Source organism: Lontra canadensis, unplaced genomic scaffold, assembly GCF_010015895.1.
Source record: "Lontra canadensis isolate GAN:19392208 unplaced genomic scaffold, GSC_riverotter_1.0 scaffold7, whole genome shotgun sequence".
Taxonomy (NCBI): domain Eukaryota; kingdom Metazoa; phylum Chordata; class Mammalia; order Carnivora; family Mustelidae; genus Lontra; species Lontra canadensis.
Genome location: NW_022631001.1, coordinates 26,473,914 through 26,493,011, shown reverse-complemented (window position 1 = coordinate 26,493,011; position 19,098 = coordinate 26,473,914). Strand labels below are relative to the sequence as shown.

Sequence of the window (19,098 nt, the reverse complement as noted above, 5' to 3'; positions counted from 1 at the left end):
TTGTATTTTAGAGAGGGCTCTCTGGCATTTTAACTTCTTCTGTAAGCTAGGTACTAAGTGAGGGTTTGTGTAGCAATAGTACAGGTACTGGGAAGAGATTTAAGAAAACCGTTTTGAGGATAAGTGCAGTAGAAATGTAGATATTAAACCAGATAACTGGTTTTGATGTCCTCTTCTGATATATACTATGAATGAAATAACACATTGATGGTATTACTAGGTGATTTGATTAATGTTTGGGGTAGCCTGGCTGGCTCAGTTGGTGGAACATATGACTCTTGATTTTGGGATTGTGAGTTCAAAGTCCCATGTTCAATGTGTAGAGATCACTAAAAAATGAAATCTTTAAAAAAATTTAAAAATGAAATATTGATTAGTGTTTTAAGTTGGTTTTCTTTTGAGTATTTAGTCAGTGGAAGTATAAAATAGGTTATTTTCCCTCTGTACAGAATGACTTTTTAACTATTTGCTTTTACTTGTATAGGTTATGGTTCAATCTATTTTGAGGGAGATGTGAATTTGACAAATCTAAATTTGGATGATATCGTGCATATTCGAAGGAAAGAAGTGATTGTCTACTTAGATGATAACCAAAAACCACCTGTGGGTGAAGGGCTAAATAGGTATGGATTTATTTACATACTTAGAAAATAATCTACTAACTCACAAAATTCTTTTCACATTATATACATTTTTCTGCAATTTTTTTTTTTTTTTTTTTTTTTACTTTACAGTATGTGATTGTTTCTCTAATTTGAAAGTATAAGTGGTAAATGCTATACTAGGATTTTTTGACTCCTTTTCTCTAATACTATCAGGTCCAACTTTTATTCTCCAAAAATGTATTTTGATAGTAGGTTTTTTTCCTTATGTCTGCTGCAACCATTTTTAATTCTTTCTCTATATTTTAATTTGGGAAACTAGCTTCTGATACCTCTTTGGATAGATGAGGGGGCCATAGAATCATGAAGAAATTCAAAATAGCCCTAGAGTAAAGAAATTGAATAGTAATTAAAAAAAAAAAAAAAGTCCTCCCCCAACCAAAAGCCTTTGACCAGATGATTTCAGTGGTAAATTCTACCAGACATTTATAGATTTAATGTCAGTTCTCAAATTCTTTCAAAAAACTGAAAAGGAAGGAATACTTTCTAACTATGAGGCAAGCATTACCTTAATTCTAAAGCTAGAAAAAGAAACTACAAGAAAATAAAAGTATAGACCAATATCCTTGATGAATACTGATGTAAATATCTTTATTTTTTTTAATTAATTAATTTATTTGACAGCGATCACAAGTAGGCAGAGAGGGAGGGGGAAGTAGCCTCCCTGCTGAGCAAAGAGCCCAATGTGGGGCTCAATCCCAGGACCCTGAGATCACGACCTGAGTCGAAGGCAGAGGCTTTAACCCAGTGAACCACCCAGGCGCCCTGATGTAAATATCTTCAAAATACATTTGACCCTTGAACCACACAGATTTGAATTGTGTGGTCCATATACATGGATTTCTTTATAGTACAATACCTTAAGTGTATTTTCCTTAGACTTTTCTCAACATTTTCCTTTTTTCTAGCTTACTTTATTGCAAATACAATATACAATACATGTAACACAATAATATGGGTTAGTTGACTTAGGGGATGAGTAAGGCTTCCATTCAACAGTAGGCTATTAGTAGTTAAGTTTTGTGGGAGTCCAAGATACACAGATTTTCAACCGCGCTGTGGTTGCTCCCCTAACCCCTGTGTTGTTCAGAGGCCAGCTGTATTACCAAATAGACTTCAGTAGTACATTGAAAGGATTATACACCATGACCAAGTAGTATTTATTCCAGGAACACAAGGATGGTTTAACATACAAAAAGTGATCAGTGTAATACATGACATTAGTAGAATTAAAGAAGAAAATCACAGATCATCTCAACAGATGTAGAAAAAGCATTTGCCAAAATACAACACCTTTTCTAGAGGTAGAAGGAAACTACCTCAGGGGGTCTGGCTGGCTCAGTCAGTGGAACGCAAGACTCTTGATCTTGTGGTTTTAAGTTCTAAGCCACACGGGTATAGAGATTACTTAAAAAATAATAATAAAATAAAAAGAAGGAGACTACCTCAACTTAATAGGGCCATATTTTCAAAAGAATGTCAGACTCAGTGGTGAAAGAATGAAAGCTTTTCCTCTAAGATCAGGAACAAGACAAGGATGCCCACTTTGCCAGTTTTATTCGACATAATACTAGAAGCCCTAGTCAGAGCAGTTAAGCAAGGAAAAGAAATAAAAGGCATCATCCAGATTAGAAAGGAATAAGTAAGATATCTCTCTTCAGAAATGAAATGATCTTGTGCAGAAAACCCAAAGATTCCACTAAAAACAGTTATAAATTCAGCAAGGTAGCAGGATATAAAATCAATACACAAAAATTGGTTGAATTTCTGTATGCTAACAATGAGCAGTCTGAAGGGAAGTTAAGAAAAAAATTCCATTTACAATAGCATCAAAAAGAAAAAATACTTAGGCATAAATTCAACCAAATAGGCAAAAGCTGGAGAAGTGAAGAAAGATAAATAAATGGAAATTTTTCCCATGTTCATGGATTGGAAGACTTTAAATTATTAAAATGTCCATACTACCCAAAGCAATCTACAAATTTAATGTAATCCCTATCTAGACGCCTTCACATTCATTACTTAATGGTTAATCTTATGGTGTTCCTGTTAATCTCATTCTGCAATCACTTGTTGTTTATCAGTGGCAGTTGCTGTTATTACTAATGTTTTTGTTAAGTACAATAGCACTTTAAGACCTTCACTAAGACTTAGTTCTTATTATCAGACATTAGCACTGAATGTGGTCAAGGCTGTATAGTGTGTTAACTAAAATTTCATTGGAAATAATTGATGATGTGCTCTGGTAGTTCAGAATGAATGAAGTTTGACCCTTGAACCAGATACTGAGCTAGGCAGTTGATGGTGTGGGTAATTCCTTCTTTTTGAGCTTATCTATCCTGGGAGGCAAGACTCAAGTTTATGAAACATCTGCAGAGTAATTCCAAAATAACACAGGTACCTTTATTTGCTGTTTATATAGATATTACTTGGCTTTCTGATCTTAAATATGGAACATTTATACTTTATGTGGTTGTACATTGCAGGAAGGCTGAAGTTACACTGGATGGAGTTTGGCCAACAGATAAAACATCTCGTTGTTTAATAAAGAGCCCAGATCGACTTGCTGATATCAACTATGAGGGTAGATTGGAAGCAGTTTCAAGGAAACAGGGAGCTCAGTTCAAAGAATATCGTCCTGAAACAGGTTCTTGGGTGTTTAAGGTATGATAGTCACTTAACCTAGTTCTTATAATCTGTGATTAGAGTGACAAAATGTCACTCTAATCACTTAGAAAGGTCACTTAGAAGAAGTCCTCTCTTAAATTCTTTATTTTTTTACAAATTAGGGAACAGGTATAGAGATGCATGATTTGCCCCAGATTACACACCTTTGTTAAACCCCAGAACAGTAAGAAGCTATGAAAAACTTTATGCTCATGATTCACATCCTCTGCCTCATCCTATGAGCATTTACATATACTTGTAAGGAGTGTTTTTTCAATCTGCGGTATCATTAGAAGCATGAGACAGAATTTTTATCTCTTGATATTAACCCTTCCTCAGTTGTCATTCATTTAAAGATTTCAGGGGGTGAAAACATTAACATCCTCCCTTCCTTGATAGTTTAACCTAATGGTTTCTTTCTCTTCTAAGCCACTTGCGTTATTTAATTGTTGAAGGCCTGACATAAGTCGATAGTGAACAGCTAAGCAGTATATAGATGTGAAAATAGTAATGGCTCTTCCAGATTTGGTTTCCTTATTAGTAAGTTGGTGTTATGTACAAGCAACTAGTACATGTACTAAACATCTAAATCTAGGGATAGCAATAAATTACATGTGATAGATGACACTTCATTCTGCCTTAAATATTTTGATAACTCTTTCTTTTTAAAGCTAAGTCTGCATAATTTCAAGGGCAAGTATTTTAGAAGCTGTTAGGAATATAAGTGTTAAAATTGATTTTGTTGGATTCTGGGGTGCCTGGCTGGCTCAGTGGTAGAGCATGTAATTGTTGATCTCAGGGTTGTAAATTTGAGGCCCACATTCAGTGTAGAGATTACTTAAAAATAAAGTCTTTTTTTAAAAAGTTGATTTTGTTGGATTCTCCTTTTCCTTAGGTCTCTCATTTTTCTAAGTATGGCCTTCAGGATTCTGATGAAGAGGAGGAGGAACGGCCATCTAAAACTAGTACAAAGAAGTTGAAGACTGCTCCTTTGCCTCCTGCAGGCCAGGCCACCCCATTCCAGATGGCTCTTAATGGCAAGCCAGCACCTCCACCCCAGGTAGAGACAGGACAGTGAATTTGAATGGAATCCATGATACAGAAGTTGAAGTCATTCAGCTAGTACAAAGCTGTTTATGACCCCTGGAACTTTGAAGAGTACAAACGTATTGGCAATCACGTTGAGACAAGTACGAGGGAGGGCATGAGGTGGTCCTGGCATCTTTTTTTAAATTGAGAGATTTAAAGAATTCTCATGCTGTTTGGATCATTCCTTCTACAGAGTGTCGTTCTTAAACACCTCCCTCTCTTTTCATTTGGACTTGCTGAATTCTCTGCTCAGTGATCAACTTAAGATAGCATTTTGCTTGTGTGGGTTGATACAAAGTAAATCTTACTTTCCTTGACTACCTGATGTGCAGTTTAGTTTAATCTTGTTCTTTACCTCCCTGGTTTTTTAAAAGTTCATTTAGCTTTCTGCAGGGGTTTTTTAACTCCATTTTTCTCAAGTTGTTTGCTTATACTTCAGGTAACGTCTTGATATTTGTATTTTAACAATACATAATATTTCTGAAAATAGATCAGGTTTTAGAATATAAATCAATTATTTGGTGTGGGGGGAGAGGGGCTGTGTTGTTTATTGCAATTACTTGTGTCATACTCTTTCAGTATTGTAAAGCCAGTATAAAACTTTTGTCTGTGTAGGGAGGGATTTGCAATTTAAATATCAGGTAGTTTCCTTTCCAACTCATAAAGAGTTTTACTTCCTTTGGATGTTGTTTATATTCAATCAAGTTACAAAAATTTTTTTTCTTTGCTGCCATACTCCCTCAAAGAAGAGAATTTAATACAGAATTTCTTTGTAAAGCATCCTCTACCTCTCAGCTGCTAAAAGCAGGACCTTTGGAATTTTTGTGCTACAATTCTTATGGCTGCTGAAATGTGCAATTTTTATGATTTATTAAATAATTTCTTGGGAGGCATTTTCTGGAGATTGTTGTGTATGTATGTTCATATTTGCGCGTACAAGGTGAGGGAGGGCATGATAAAGGTGGGAAATGGGATATACATTGACTTCCTAAGTTCATAATCTTTATAGCATAAAACCCCTAAGAAATACCTTCTGAACTAAAGAAATGCTATAAATGGACTTGGTTTTCCATGTTCTTTTTTTTTTTTTTTTATCATATACTTCGTGTAATCCCTTTCTTTCTAGAGTGTTTTTGATCTTACATTATATGTATTTCTTAGGATAAGAGTCAGATAGCCTTCATTTCTGCTAATAAAAGTAATTGTTAGATCCTTAAGATGCAGCTGTGAAAGAACAACTTCATCTGTGGATAGACAGCAAATTTACATAATGTATCTTGACAATCAGTGATTTTTTTAGGCTGTTTCGTTTCTAGAATACAAACAGTAAGGGATAACCATACATTTCTATGATAACACTTCAATAAGTGAGAACTCTTTAAAAAACATTTTGAAGAGCACCAGAAAATTTCAGAAGAACCTGGTTATAGGAAGAAGAAATGTGGTAAGGATCAAAATGGGCAAAAAGAACATAGTGCGTGGGATCTTTTTCAGATATCTGCTTTGATTTAAAAAGCAGGTGGTCTTTGGCTGGGGAAAGCAGAAATGGGAGAAATGGGTAAGTTGTTTAGATCTTAGACTAATGTATTAGAACAGTAATGAAGGATTCTTCCTTCATATTGCCCCAGTGACCTGAGTGAGGTAGAAAATTCTAGTGGTTGCATAGTTTTTGTTACTAGCACCAAAGACCTACATTTTACTTGGCATGAGGAAAATCCTTGTGCCATCTGAATGAACTGGGAACAGAGGGCGCAGTCTTTTTATTCTGGTGTCAAGATGATTATCTTCACACTGTCACTTGGCTTCCTGAGGAGCTTGATTTCAGGACAGTGTTCTTCAGTCCAATACAGCATTTTTTTTTCCTACGCACAATCTCAGGTTCTTGGGAGTTGAGAATTGAGGGTTTTTTAGGTATTAGGAAGATTGATTTTTTTTTTAATGGTCACTTCATCCCATTGCCTTTTATGTAATGCTCTCATTCCCCTCTTTGTAGTTTGTTCTTAAGATTAAGAGGTAAATCTAAGCAACCAGGAAACATTAACGTAACTAAATCTTTACATAGTAATCTCTTCTATGCCTTTGAAGTTAGAGAAAATGTTGGCAGAAATGCCTTCATCACACAGGTCAATCAGGGAATTGCAGAAACATTTTGGTGTTAGAACATTATTTCCAAAATGCTGATCTGAGATCCAGTTTTCAGGTGACTATAACACTACTTTGGTGACCTTTAATTTCATAAATACAACATGGGGCTCAGGCATATTTATATTTTAAATGCCTTCCCCCAGGTGATTGAAATACGAGGACAGGGTTCAGAACCATTTGTTGAAAGACCTCAGATGGCATTCAGGCAGAGAGACCTTACCTATAGCCTTTTTTACCTCCACCTCTTACTGAACTTGGGTTCAGTATCATTGAGGCAGACTAGTTTACTTGCTCACAGCTTACTGTTGTTCACTCAGTACATTCAAATGAGTTAGAAATTTTTTTAAAAGAAAAAAGTATTAGGATTTTTAAAAATTCTATTTTATCTTGTGTATACTTTTAAAAGTAAAACGGCAGCTAAATTTATCCAGTAAGTCTCTCTCTATATATGTTAAATATATATTTTATATTTTTATGTAATTAATATATACTACATATATATATAATGTTTACTACAAATCTTCTTGCTTCAGATATTAATGTTGCAATGTCCTATACTTCCTGTTGTAATATCCCTGAATGTATGTGTAGAAACATACACACTTACTTGGTGAGTCCTTGAAACCCTGAGATGAACTTTTTCCGGAAAACACGGTAATGTTGACAGGGTTAATTTTCTAGCCAAATGAATGTAAAACATTCTTTGTAGTTAGAAAGCAAATAATTTTGGAAGTAGGCAGCAGTAGTAGTTACACTGGATTAAATTATTTGGGGGGGAAGAACACTATAAATACCTGTTTGACCGTGGATTGGTTGCTCACCCTTTATTGAATAAAAGGTGTCATGATTTACTTTACCTGCTTGAATTATTTTATGTACTAGATTAAGGGATGCTTTATTTTTAGGGTATTGGTTGCTTTGTTTGTATGAGGAAGATTCTCGTGAGACGGAAAATGAAGGTTTCTAAAATCATTGAAGGTTTCACTCATGAAACCTCACCCTCCAGATATCTAAAAAGAGAGTCATTTTACAGATACTATCTGTGTACTTAGGATTTGTAATGTACTGTGCTGGTTTTAAACATAAATAAGATCTACTTTCAAGAGATTATAGAATATGAAAGGGATATTCTGTTTGGCTGTTTTTCCAAGTATCTGCCTTATTTTTCCATAAATTTCCCAAGGGCTTTTTTTTTTTTTTTAAACTTCCTCCATTCCTTCTGAGCCATCTTTCTGTTAATATTATTATTATTAGTCTATTTTTCTTTTCAGGACTGGCTTTGAAGAAGCATCTGATCTCCCAAGATTTCTCTGAAAATAAGTACACAGTCATCTTTTGAGGGAGTTTGCTGCAATTGCTTAGATGTACTTAAAATTCACTGATGGGGGTCTTAGGAGCTTAACCAGCTCCTCATAGTTTCATAGTCATTCACTTCCCCCTTATCCACTTATTACATGATACCTCATGGCTTTAAAGTCTGTGCGTGAGGGTAGAGTGAATAAAACCTTGATCCCTAGCACACTTCTTAAAAATAAGGTCTGTGCTTGAGTTGTTTAAGGCAAAATGGGAGGATTTCATCAAAATGTTCTAAGTGAACATCTCTTGCTGTTACTTCTTCGTTTGAGTAGTGTAAGTTGAAACCATCCTCCCCCTTTTTCCTTTCCTTTCACACATCCTCACTCCTTGTTCTTTCATATTAATTGCCTTCTCTAGTGTGTGCCAGGCACTACACTAAGCAGTATAATTGACGAAGAAAATGTTTGATGAATGTTGACTTGAACAATGTGTTTGGTGATAGCTACAGAGAATAGTAGGCCATAATCTCTGTTTTCAAGCTTTGACAATGTGGTGGGACAAGTACATACTGCATATGCAAGAAATCCTATTATATCATGATGAATCATAAAAAACAGGTTTAGACAGGGTGTTATAGGACCCCAACAGAGGGAGGGTATCCTAACTGATAGGTTGACAAAGAGGATATATGGAGCAGTTTAATAACTTTTACTAAAAGTGAATTGGTTAAAAACTAACTTACGAGAGAACTTTTGGAGTTAGAGTGTTCCCATAATTCTTATAATTAAAATGGGAGCATTGTAGGGGCGCCTGGGTGGCTCAGTGGGTTAAGCCGCTGCCTTCGGCTCAGGTCATGATCTCAGGGTCCTGGGATCGAGTTCCGCATCGGGCTCTCTGCTCAGCAGGGAGCCTGCTTCTCTCTCTCTCTCTCTCTCTCTCTCTCTCTCTCTGCCTGCCTCTCTGTCTACTTGTGATCTCTCTCTGTCAAATAAATAAAGTCTTTAAAAAAAAAAAAATGGGAGCATTGTGATCATGGCTACTTAACTTTTTTTTTTTCCAGAACTAACATCAAGTTAGCCTCTCCAGTAGGTAAAAAATACTATCATTTTTGCCTTTCACCATTATCTAGCCTTCAGTTTTGTTAGAGCAGAATCCTTGGGGATTCTTCATGTCTTAAGTGACTATTATGTATCCAACAGCTCAATTTTTCTACAGTTACAAATGGAAGGATTATTAATACCTTGCTAAATGGTGTCTTTTTGTAAGGATATTTGTTATAGGAATGCAAGGGTGGGACACCTGAGTGGTTCAGCTGTTAAGCATCTGCCCTGGGCTCAGGTCATGATCCCAGGGTCCTGGGATAGACCCCCGACCCCATCGAACCCCCCATCGGGCTCCCTGCTCAGCAGGAAGCCTGCGTCTGCCTCTTACACTCCTTGTGCTTGTGTTCCCTCTCTCGCTGTCTCTCTCTCTCTATCAAATAAATAAAATCTTCAAAAAAATAAATAAATAAAGGAATGCAAGGGAATGATAGCTAATATACCACTAAAAATAAAGCTGAAAAAGTTACACTAATGGATGTTTCTTTGCCTAAAGTAATCATGAAATTATTTTTGAAACTACCTGTTACATAATAGCATCCATCTAAGGGTCAGCATGAAGTAAGCCACTTAGGAAGATAAACCCCAAACTTTGGAAGATTAATAATCTACAGATGATACCATGATAAGAAAAATAATTAGTAAAACTTCTTGAATTTGAGAATGTTTCATGAAATCGGTTTAGCCATTTGTTAGTTAGCATTTTACCAGGTAATATGCAAGTTTAGGACATACTTAATGATTTGTACTGAACCAGTTATTTTACAGTGTGCTTCAGGTTGAGGAGTTACTACCTTTTCAAATCATAAACTGTTACTCATGGGTATATCTTGAAAACTGCTTAATAAATGTAAATCCTAACTCTTGGCACTTGAACATAAAAAAATGATTCCTAGATTAGAGTTGTTCCTAGGGAGCACCTGGTTGGTTCAGTCAGTAAAGCCTGCAACTCTTGATCTTAGGGTCGTAAGTTCAAGCCCCATGTTGGGTGTGGAGCTTATATTTAAAAAAAAAAAATTTGTTTCTGGTATTACTTTATTTTTCCTTTTTGAGTAATTAGAGTAGACATTCCTCACATCTTACATGGTAACTGCACATGTAGGGCCCAGCTAACCTTTAGGATTCAGTCACCCAAAAGATAAATTCCAGGGCCTAAATTGTTAACTGGAAATTTTTTCTAATTGTTTTTTTAAAAAATGCAAAATTAATGGAGACTTTGGTATTTGTACTTTTTATTCTTTTTTCCCAATGGCTTCTGGCTACAAGACAGTGTGACGGGGCAGGGTCAATCCTATGTATATCAGAGAATTATATTTGCTAGCTAAATGAGGTAAGGCATAATCTTTCTCTGAAAACCACCATTTGTTCAGTGTAGGGCTTAGGTTTCAGACACCAGACCTTAAGATACTACCAAAGGATGATCTCATGAATCTGTATGTGGACCCCAAGTACATACATGGGGGGCTTGGGGTAATTATTATGAAATCCTTTTTAGCAAATATGCTACCTCACATTGTCATAGCTATATTATACTCCGAAAACTAGATATGGTCTAAAAGCTCTATGTCTGTTTGGTGTAATTTAATGCTGCTTCCCTGATCTTTCTGCTGTCTACAGAGCCAGAGTCCAGAGGTGGAGCAGTTAGGGAGGGTTGTGGAACTGGACAGTGACATGGTAGATATCACCCAGGAGCCAGTTTTGGATTCCATGTTAGAAGAGAGCGTGCCTGAGGATCAGGAGCCTGTGTCTGCCTCAACACACATTGCATCTTCACTGGGAATTAATCCACATGTCTTACAGGTGAAGTCCTAACCTACCCTTACTACAACAGGAAGCCAAACTAATTTTTATCTCCCTTTCATAACCTCAGGCTCCTTCCTTGGTTATTCACTGAAGAGCTTTGAGTGGTCATTGGAGTGAGGAAAAAACAAGAATATGGCCTGGGTTTGGGCTTTATTTTTCCATTCTGGGAGGGAAGGGGAAGTCTGTATTGAGATTCTGAAGACCTGGATTCTAACCCTGGTTTTGTAACTATTACTCAGTGACTTTAGGCAAGTCATTTAACATCTCTGAGCACTAATTTTTCTATACAAAATATACTTCGTTTCCTTCATAGTGTGGTTTTGAGGCTCTAGAAAGTGCTCCATAAAGGTTTTTTTAATAGCCTAGAAGACACAGGTTTCTTTAAACTCTGTCTCAGCTTCCCCCTGTCTATGGCTTTGATGTCTTAAAAGTTGAGCCTTTGTCTTACATTTGAAGTTAGTCATTCAGCAAACAAGTGAGCAATTGCTGTGTGCCAGGCTTTGGCGAGACTCTAGAAACAGAGAAGTATTCTGCAATTTCCACCATCCAGGCACATGCAGTGTAATAGAGTCAGCCACACAAATATTATACTAACTCTGGACACAGCCTCAGGCAAAGCAATTTATTGGTTATTGGAAACTGCATTTTTCTTTTATGGCCTTTGAATTTGGGGGAGCACATTCATTCTATAGGTATTGCCTTTTAGATCATGAAAGCATCATTGCTTGCTGATGAAGAAGATGTAGATATGGTTCTGGATCAACGCTTCAGTCACCTTCCTTCTAAAGCAGATACTTCTCAAGAAATCTGTTCTCCCAGACTCCCCATTTCAGCATCCCACTCATCAAAATCCCGTTCTTTAGGTACTGTAACTAATGCTATTTTATGAGAAAGCTGTAAAGTCCTGCTTTTCACCTGTCTTCTTCTAAGCTGAGTCAACTTCTCTATCAAATATCCCCCTAAAGGCATATGGCATAAGAATGGCAGGAGGAGATGTACTCTTATAAATATGTTAGGTGAGCCAATTTTTAAAAACCATAATCAGCTTTATTGATGCAGATGCAGAAGTTAAATATGGACAACAAAGCATTTGTGTTTTGTTCAGGTTATATTTTTATTTGCTTATGAATGTGGATTAGATTATAAACTCAGATTTTCTAATTTTTATCGCACCTTAGAGGAATGAGCAAGTTGTCCTGCACTGTACTCTTTTCGTGCAGTCCTCATGCTATCCTTATTTTATAGCCTTCCAGGGGCAAATGTTGCTTCTTAAAAAAATGCACAAAACCTGTCAGATTTCTACCTTTTCCTAAACCTCCCCAAATTCTTAGGGAAGTAATATTTGATTTTAAAGCTTTCCCTTTTTTCTTCTTGGGGGCTTATAACTGTGTGGGATTAGGGATAGAGTATTGACGTCAATGAATCTCAAAACGTTTTGAAAGCCAGAGGAAATACCAGGAAAAGATTTATGTTGCCTTAAAAACTAGGTGTTTAGTTTTCAATTCTTTCAAGTGAAAGACTTGAAATTTATTATTATTAACTTCCTTTTTAAAAATATTTCAACTAATAAACCATCAATTAAACATTAACTATAACCTTTTCCATAATGGGCACTACATGAAAATCTCATACTTCGATAACTGACTTCTTGTTTTAAAAGTATTAGAGAACAGGCAGTAGTAATAAGAACTGTCCTTCTGAAGGGCACAAGATGCCTCAGTAGGTTTTGTTTTATTGAGTCTAGCATTGAGCATTAGAGTGGTGGCAATTTGACTTTTGATCTTACTAAGTTTTTTCTACGGACTATGAAATGGTAACATTTGGCATGAGCATTGTTGTCAGACTTCCCTGGGCTTAATCTCTCAATCCTGCCACTTAATAGCTTTGTGTATTTGGAATAAACACTTTTCTGAGCCCAGTTTTCCCACCTACGAAATGAGGATGAAAGTGTTGTTCATCTGAAGTTATTAAAAGGTGAAATGAAACCATGTATACGAATGGCTTATACAGAATCACAGATAAGAGCTTAATAATTTCTTTAAAATAGTAGTAGTAGTGTTTGTTATTAATGTTAATGTTGTTGGCATCATCATCACTAAAATTCTAGCCTTGATTTCCTGGTTCAAAGAGTATTCCACAGACTGACTTGCTGCTTATCATGTGTGTCTGATTTAATTGGTTTGATAAAACTGTAATTTCAACCTCACTGATTTTTGCTGTTTGAGAAGCAAGAGAGACTGTATTTTCTAATAGTCTTTTTTTTTCCCCCCTATTTCAGTTGGTGGGTTACTACTACAATCAAAGTTTACTAGTGGAACTTTTCTTTCACCAAGTGCCTCTGTACAAGAATGTCGTACTCCCAGAGCAGCATCTTTGATGAATATCCCATCCACATCCCCTTGGTCTGTCCCTCCACCCCTGACCTCTGTGTTTACAGTGCCCAGCCCGGCCCCTGAAGTTCAGTTGAAAACTGTGGGTACACGCAGACAACCAGGCCTAGTCCCTCTTGAAAAGTCTGTCACCTATGGCAAGGGGAAACTCCTGATGGACATGGCTCTATTTATGGGACGCTCATTTCGAGTTGGTTGGGGCCCCAACTGGACTCTTGCTAATAGTGGAGAACAGCTGAGTGGCTCTCCTGAACTAGAAAATCATCAGATTGCCGATTCTATGGAATATGGATTCCTGCCTAATCCAGTTGCTGTTAAATCGTGAGTCACAATTTCCTTATGCTTTTTGAGAAAGACAACCTGGTAGGTAAGAAAAACCTTTTCATTGTCAGGAGACCCAAAATCAGGTCCCTGCTTTGTGATCTTTCTAGAAATGTTCTTAGTACAACTTTAGATAGCAGAATATCTTTGTATAATTAAAAACTAAAGTGATTAGTAAGATAACCCCATTTGTATCATCAAGATGTGAAGAGTATATAATACTTATTTAATGGTTAAACTTTATTTGGAAATGTAACAGACCCAAAGCTGATGCTGCAGCGTTCCTTATTTTGTCTTTTTTTTTTTTTCCATCCTTTTTATTACTTTTTTTTTTCCTTTTTTCTCACTTAGATATTTGTGTTTTTTTCATATATAAGGTATAATTCTCAAATAAGCACATTTCCTCTATCTTGGGCCTGGTCAGGTGAATGTATAAACTGTGTATAATCCATGCATAAGTATTTGGAAATATGACATCTGATAGGGGGCTCCTGCCTGGCTCAGTTGGTAGAGCATATGACTCTGGATCTCAGCTTCGTGAGTTCAAGACCCACATTGGGTGTAAACCTTATTTAAAAAAAAGAAAAAGAAAAATGATGACATCTGATAACTGTATTATGTTATATATTGCTACATAATCCACATTATTAACATTTATTTATGTGTTTACAGTTCTGTATAATTTGTGTATACGTATGAGTGTGTATGTATATATACATGTATGCATGTGTATGTATATGTATCTCATGCAGATGATATATCTATAGTTTCTGGCAATTATTAGGCAGTATGCATACAGTTGTTTTGTGCAAAATATATAACGTTTTCCTATTTACTCTGTGTAACAAGTTGTGCTGTCTTTATTACAGATTAAATGACTTGATTACCTATTATGCTCAGTTTTTAAAGTTGACGCTGAAGAAATACAAAACAGCAATATCTCTTGAACCTCACCATTAGTAATGTTGATCCTAAACCTAGGTTATGCATGATGTCATATTTTGAAAGTTGTTAATATCAATCTTAAAGTCAGATCAAGGCTGGATTGATTATATACTCATCTTAATTTAGAGTCAGTTCTACAGTGTTTATGAGTTTAGCCTCACAACTTTTGAGACCTTACTAAGTGTAATTTGAGAAATCAATATTCCACAGTAGCTTTTGGCCCTTGGATTTCATAGTGTCTAGATACATGTTGAAGCCACTCTCCAAGCTGAACTGTATTGATTCCCATGCTTATTATAACCTGGCTGAATACATGGGCCAAATGATTTGTCTACTCATTATATAGCAAATAAGTTCATTATAGTTTGACGTAAAGAAATACAATTTCTGTAAAATCAGAGGGAAATGTTTTACATTCTCTTTGTAATCATAAAAAGAAACAAAGATATGTAGGAAAATTCTAGCATCTGTCTTTATTTTCGGTCTTGTTTGTCATTTGGTCTTATAGCCTTACTGAGTCTCCATTCAAAGTTCATTTGGAAAAGCTCAGTTTGAGACAAAAGAAGCCAGATGAAGACCTGCAGTTATACCAGATACCTCTGGAGCTCAAATTAAAACATAGCACTGTGCATGTGGATGAGCTGTGTCCTCTCATTGTCCCTAATCCAGGAGTTGCTGTCATTCATGACTATGCAAATTGGGTTAAGAAAGCATCAGGAGACTTTCTGGAAGCTCAAAGTGAGTGTGGACTGTTTCTGTTCTAACCTTTGATGTTGCAGGAACTGCCATAGAAGCATGTGTTCATAGGAGGACAGATTTCCTTAGGCCAATGTAGTGAGCGGATGCCTGAGCTCATGCTTGTCTATAGTTGAGTTGGAATGAGCAAAATCTCAAGGAAGGAGAAATGATAACAGTTTTACAATTATTCTTAAGGCTTTTAACATACAAGTCCTCTTTTATAGGAACTATAGCCAAATTCTTTGGATATTTGAAATTGCATTCCTTCTGCCACCCAGAGAATATAAGGAGAAAAAGCCATTCCTTCTTGCTTTTCTAAATCCTACCCATTCTTCCATGTCCAGCTTAAGTACCACTTGGTCCTCCCAACAATTTAATGTTCCTAACTTCCCTTCCTAACCTCTCCCATTACCTTTCTATTACTATTGTGACCATGGTTCTCTAAACCAGTACTTTGGTAAAGGGCTTTTTAAAATTGGGAACTTACTATTTTAAAATCATAGAAAAATCTTAATGTTACCTTTCATAATAGTTCACCATTATTCAAGAATGGTGACTATTTTAAACTCTTCCATACCACACGTTTTGAGAATTGTGTATATTCATTTCTTTGTGTTGGCTTCAGTTGTCTCATCTTCTTTTCAAACGTGCATCATCTTCCCATGTATACTTGTATTTGGCTTAGTGGTAAACAGTGCTTCTGTTTCACTTTCCTTCCTGAGGAGCAATATGAATAGTACTTAAGAATGTAGAGTTGGACTCAGATTACTTGGGTTCAAATCTTCGCTCTGCTACATGTTGCCTATAACTTTTGAAAGTTACTTAATGCTCTGTACTTCAGTTTCCTCATCTGTAAAATGAAGATGGCAACTACTGTATATTTACATTGTGTAGTTTAGAGATGGCTTTCCTCTTAAGTGCTTTGAACAGTGTCATTTAGGCTCACTAAATGTTAGGCTCTCTCCTAACAGGAGAGAAGACTCCCTTGCAAGTTTTTAGAGCACTTCATGTTTCTTAAAGCATTTTGTAAGCAGAATGTAATCAAGTTGGAGGACTTTTCTCTGTCATTTGAGATTATGTTAGCCATAATGCAGCTAGAAGAATCTAAAGGTGCATAGAGTTACATTTGTTATATAAGTACCAGAGGAACGTGGAATGAACAAGCAGTTATACTCCACACCTCTAGAACTTGTAAGACACAGCAGAGTGAGCTGGAGACAGATTAAGGGCAATCAGCTTAAGTGGTTATTCGGGGTATGTATTAATTTATGTATTTTTATGTCACATTTAGAGTGATGTCCTCTGTGTAGGTACTTTGACTTCATGTCATAGCATTGTTTTCCTGTCCTTGTTAGTTGTGAAGCACTGGAGCCTAACATGGACATTATGTGAAGCCTTATGGGGCCACCTGAAGGAGCCTGACAGCCAACTGGATGAGCCTAGTGAATACATTCAGATTCTGGAGCGAAGAAGAACTTTCTCTCGCTGGCTATCCCATACTGCTGCACCTCAGATTGAGGAGGAAGTCTCCTTAACCAGAAAAGACAGGCCTGTGGAGGCTGTCTTCAGCTACCTCACAGGCAAGAGGATCAGTGAGGCTTGCTCTCTGGCCCAGCAGTCAGGTAGGGCATATGGTCCTTCTCTGTATCCTTATCTACATCCTACTCACTAGTGGTTCCTGCCCCTTAATGTAGATTTGCCTTTGTCTTCTAGCCTGAATTAAGTATAAACTTTTCAGGAAGATTGCTGGTTCCTCCAGAATAGGGACTGTGTTCTCTAGTTTTCTTTTTAGAACCTTAAGCATTAAGTTTGCTTCTACATATGCATTTATAATGAAACTAGAAGATAGAGATAAGCAAAAAGCAATAAATCCAATTCACCTAAATCCTTCAGTATTTACTTTATGCATTTCAATGTACAGCTTGTACTTGGACTGTTTACTCTGTAATATATAAGGTATATTAAAATTTTTGTACACAAAGCAACGTATACCTGTAAACTTTTCAAAGATGGTACCCTGCTACATATATAGAGAGATGGTATTCTTTTCATGATCTCCAATACAGATATTATATTCAAATGCTTCTCTGTATTCTTTTATCTACAAATGTACCATGTTAGCAAATTCCTTTTTTGACATTTAGGTGTTTTTTTCCTCCCCCTATAATCAATTCTCTGAACCTTTTAAACACAGGTATTTTGTATTAATTCACTTATTTCATTCAAGTAAGTGTGTAAATTTAATTTCCAGGTTGAGATATCTACTTTTTTTTTTTCCCCAAGGATTTCCCATTTTGTATTTGTGCTTTTTTAAATTAGTTTCCCTTCCACTAATGAGAGGCATTTAGCAAGTATTTGATAACTGTCCAGACATAAATCTAGGTAAGAATAAAAGATGGCATAGTTCAGTTTAATCTGTGTATAATAAAATCCCTGATCAAATCTTGTTACTGAAACCTTGTTACGGAAACCAAATAATTAGAGCCATCAACTGGATTTATTTTTGGAGGCCTTGGCCAGTTTGGATTGTAAGGAACAAGCATAGGAAAAGCTAGAATCAAGAACTTTTCTACACGGACAATTGCATTCCACTGTCACTACATGTTTAGCTTTTTGTGATCTTCATATATTTTTCTATAGTGGAAACTTATCTTCAGCATTGGCCTTTTATAAAGTTAAAAAGATTATGAATCATTAAAGAGAGAAAGTTTTGCTCACCAACACATATATGTGTAGCAGAGGAAGATCTCAAGGAGTGTCAGAAGTCAAGTCCTTAGATTTATTTGTTCACAAACTCTGCTTTTTCCTTCCCCCACCCCCCACTTTTTTTCCTTTTTAAGGTTAAACTTTTGGCAAGGCATTACCTTTCAGCTTACTAAAAACCGTTGATTCAGTGTATCCATTTTTAATAATTGATAGAACAACTAAACAATATCAAGAATGTAAAATACTTGGGACACCTGGGTGGCTCAGTTATTGAAGCGTCTGCCCTCAGCACAGGTCTTGATCCCAGGGTCCTGGAATCGAGTTCCACAGCAGGCTCCTTGCCCAGCAGGGTCTCTGCTTCTCCCTCTGCCTGCTCTGCCTGCCGCTTTCCCTGCTTATGCTCTCTTTCTCTCTCTGACAAATAAATAAAAATCTTAAAAAAAAATTTTTCAAGACGATAAAATACTTGAAAGCTCTCAGTGTTACCTGATATCTACTCAACAGGAAGAAAGACCTCGAGTCAATAACCTAAGCTTCTAGACACTCCCCGGTGGTCTAGTGGTTAGGATTCAGCACTCTCAATAACCTGAGCTTCTAAACTAGCAAAATAAGAACTAAACCAAATGGTAGAAGAAATAGTAAAAACTAGAACAGAAATCAATGAAAATGACAATGTAAAAAAACAGTAATCAATAACACCGAACATTCGTTCTTTGAAAAGAGTAAGAAAGCTTACAAAACTTTCACTACCCTGAGCATGGCGGGGAGCGGCAAAAAAAAAAAAGAAAGGCACAAATTACCAAAAAATAGGCATGAAAGAACATCACTACTAACCTTACAGAAAAGGGACTACTATAAAAAATTCTGTCATCAAATTCAGTAACTTTGATAAAATTGACAAATTCCTAGGAAAATACAAATTACCAAATTGACCCAAGAAAAAGAAAATCTAAATAGATCTATAACAAGTAAAGAGGTTGAATTAGTAACTAAAAATCTTCACTCAGAAAAGCCAAGGTCCAGATGTCTTCACTGGTAACCAGCGCGGTTTTATTTATTTATTTATTTATTTTTAAAAGATTTTATTTATTTATATGGCAGACAGAGATCACAAGCAGGCAGAGAGAGAGGAGGAAGCAAGCTCCCCACTGAGCAGAGAACCCGATGCGGGGCTCGATCCCAGGATACTGGGATTGTGACCTGGGCTGAAGGCAGAGGCTTTAACCCACTGAGTCA

The 19,098-nt window shown here is 36.3% G+C and overlaps 1 protein-coding gene across 10 annotated transcripts in view; it reads left to right on the top strand.

Moving 5' to 3' along the window:
* The window catches only part of NUP98 (nucleoporin 98 and 96 precursor), a 118,939-nt gene that overhangs the window by 73,840 nt on the left and 26,001 nt on the right, over positions 1 to 19,098 (top strand). For all 10 annotated transcript variants that reach the window (XM_032853242.1, XM_032853240.1, XM_032853244.1 and 7 more), the window contains 8 exons: positions 485 to 623; positions 3,149 to 3,326; positions 4,225 to 4,389; positions 10,577 to 10,759; positions 11,469 to 11,625; positions 13,041 to 13,473; positions 14,927 to 15,156; positions 16,512 to 16,778. In XM_032853242.1, coding sequence (XP_032709133.1) covers positions 485 to 623; positions 3,149 to 3,326; positions 4,225 to 4,389; positions 10,577 to 10,759; positions 11,469 to 11,625; positions 13,041 to 13,473; positions 14,927 to 15,156; positions 16,512 to 16,778 — 1,752 coding nt within the window. The remainder of the gene's footprint in view (positions 1 to 484; positions 624 to 3,148; positions 3,327 to 4,224; positions 4,390 to 10,576; positions 10,760 to 11,468; positions 11,626 to 13,040; positions 13,474 to 14,926; positions 15,157 to 16,511; positions 16,779 to 19,098) is intronic.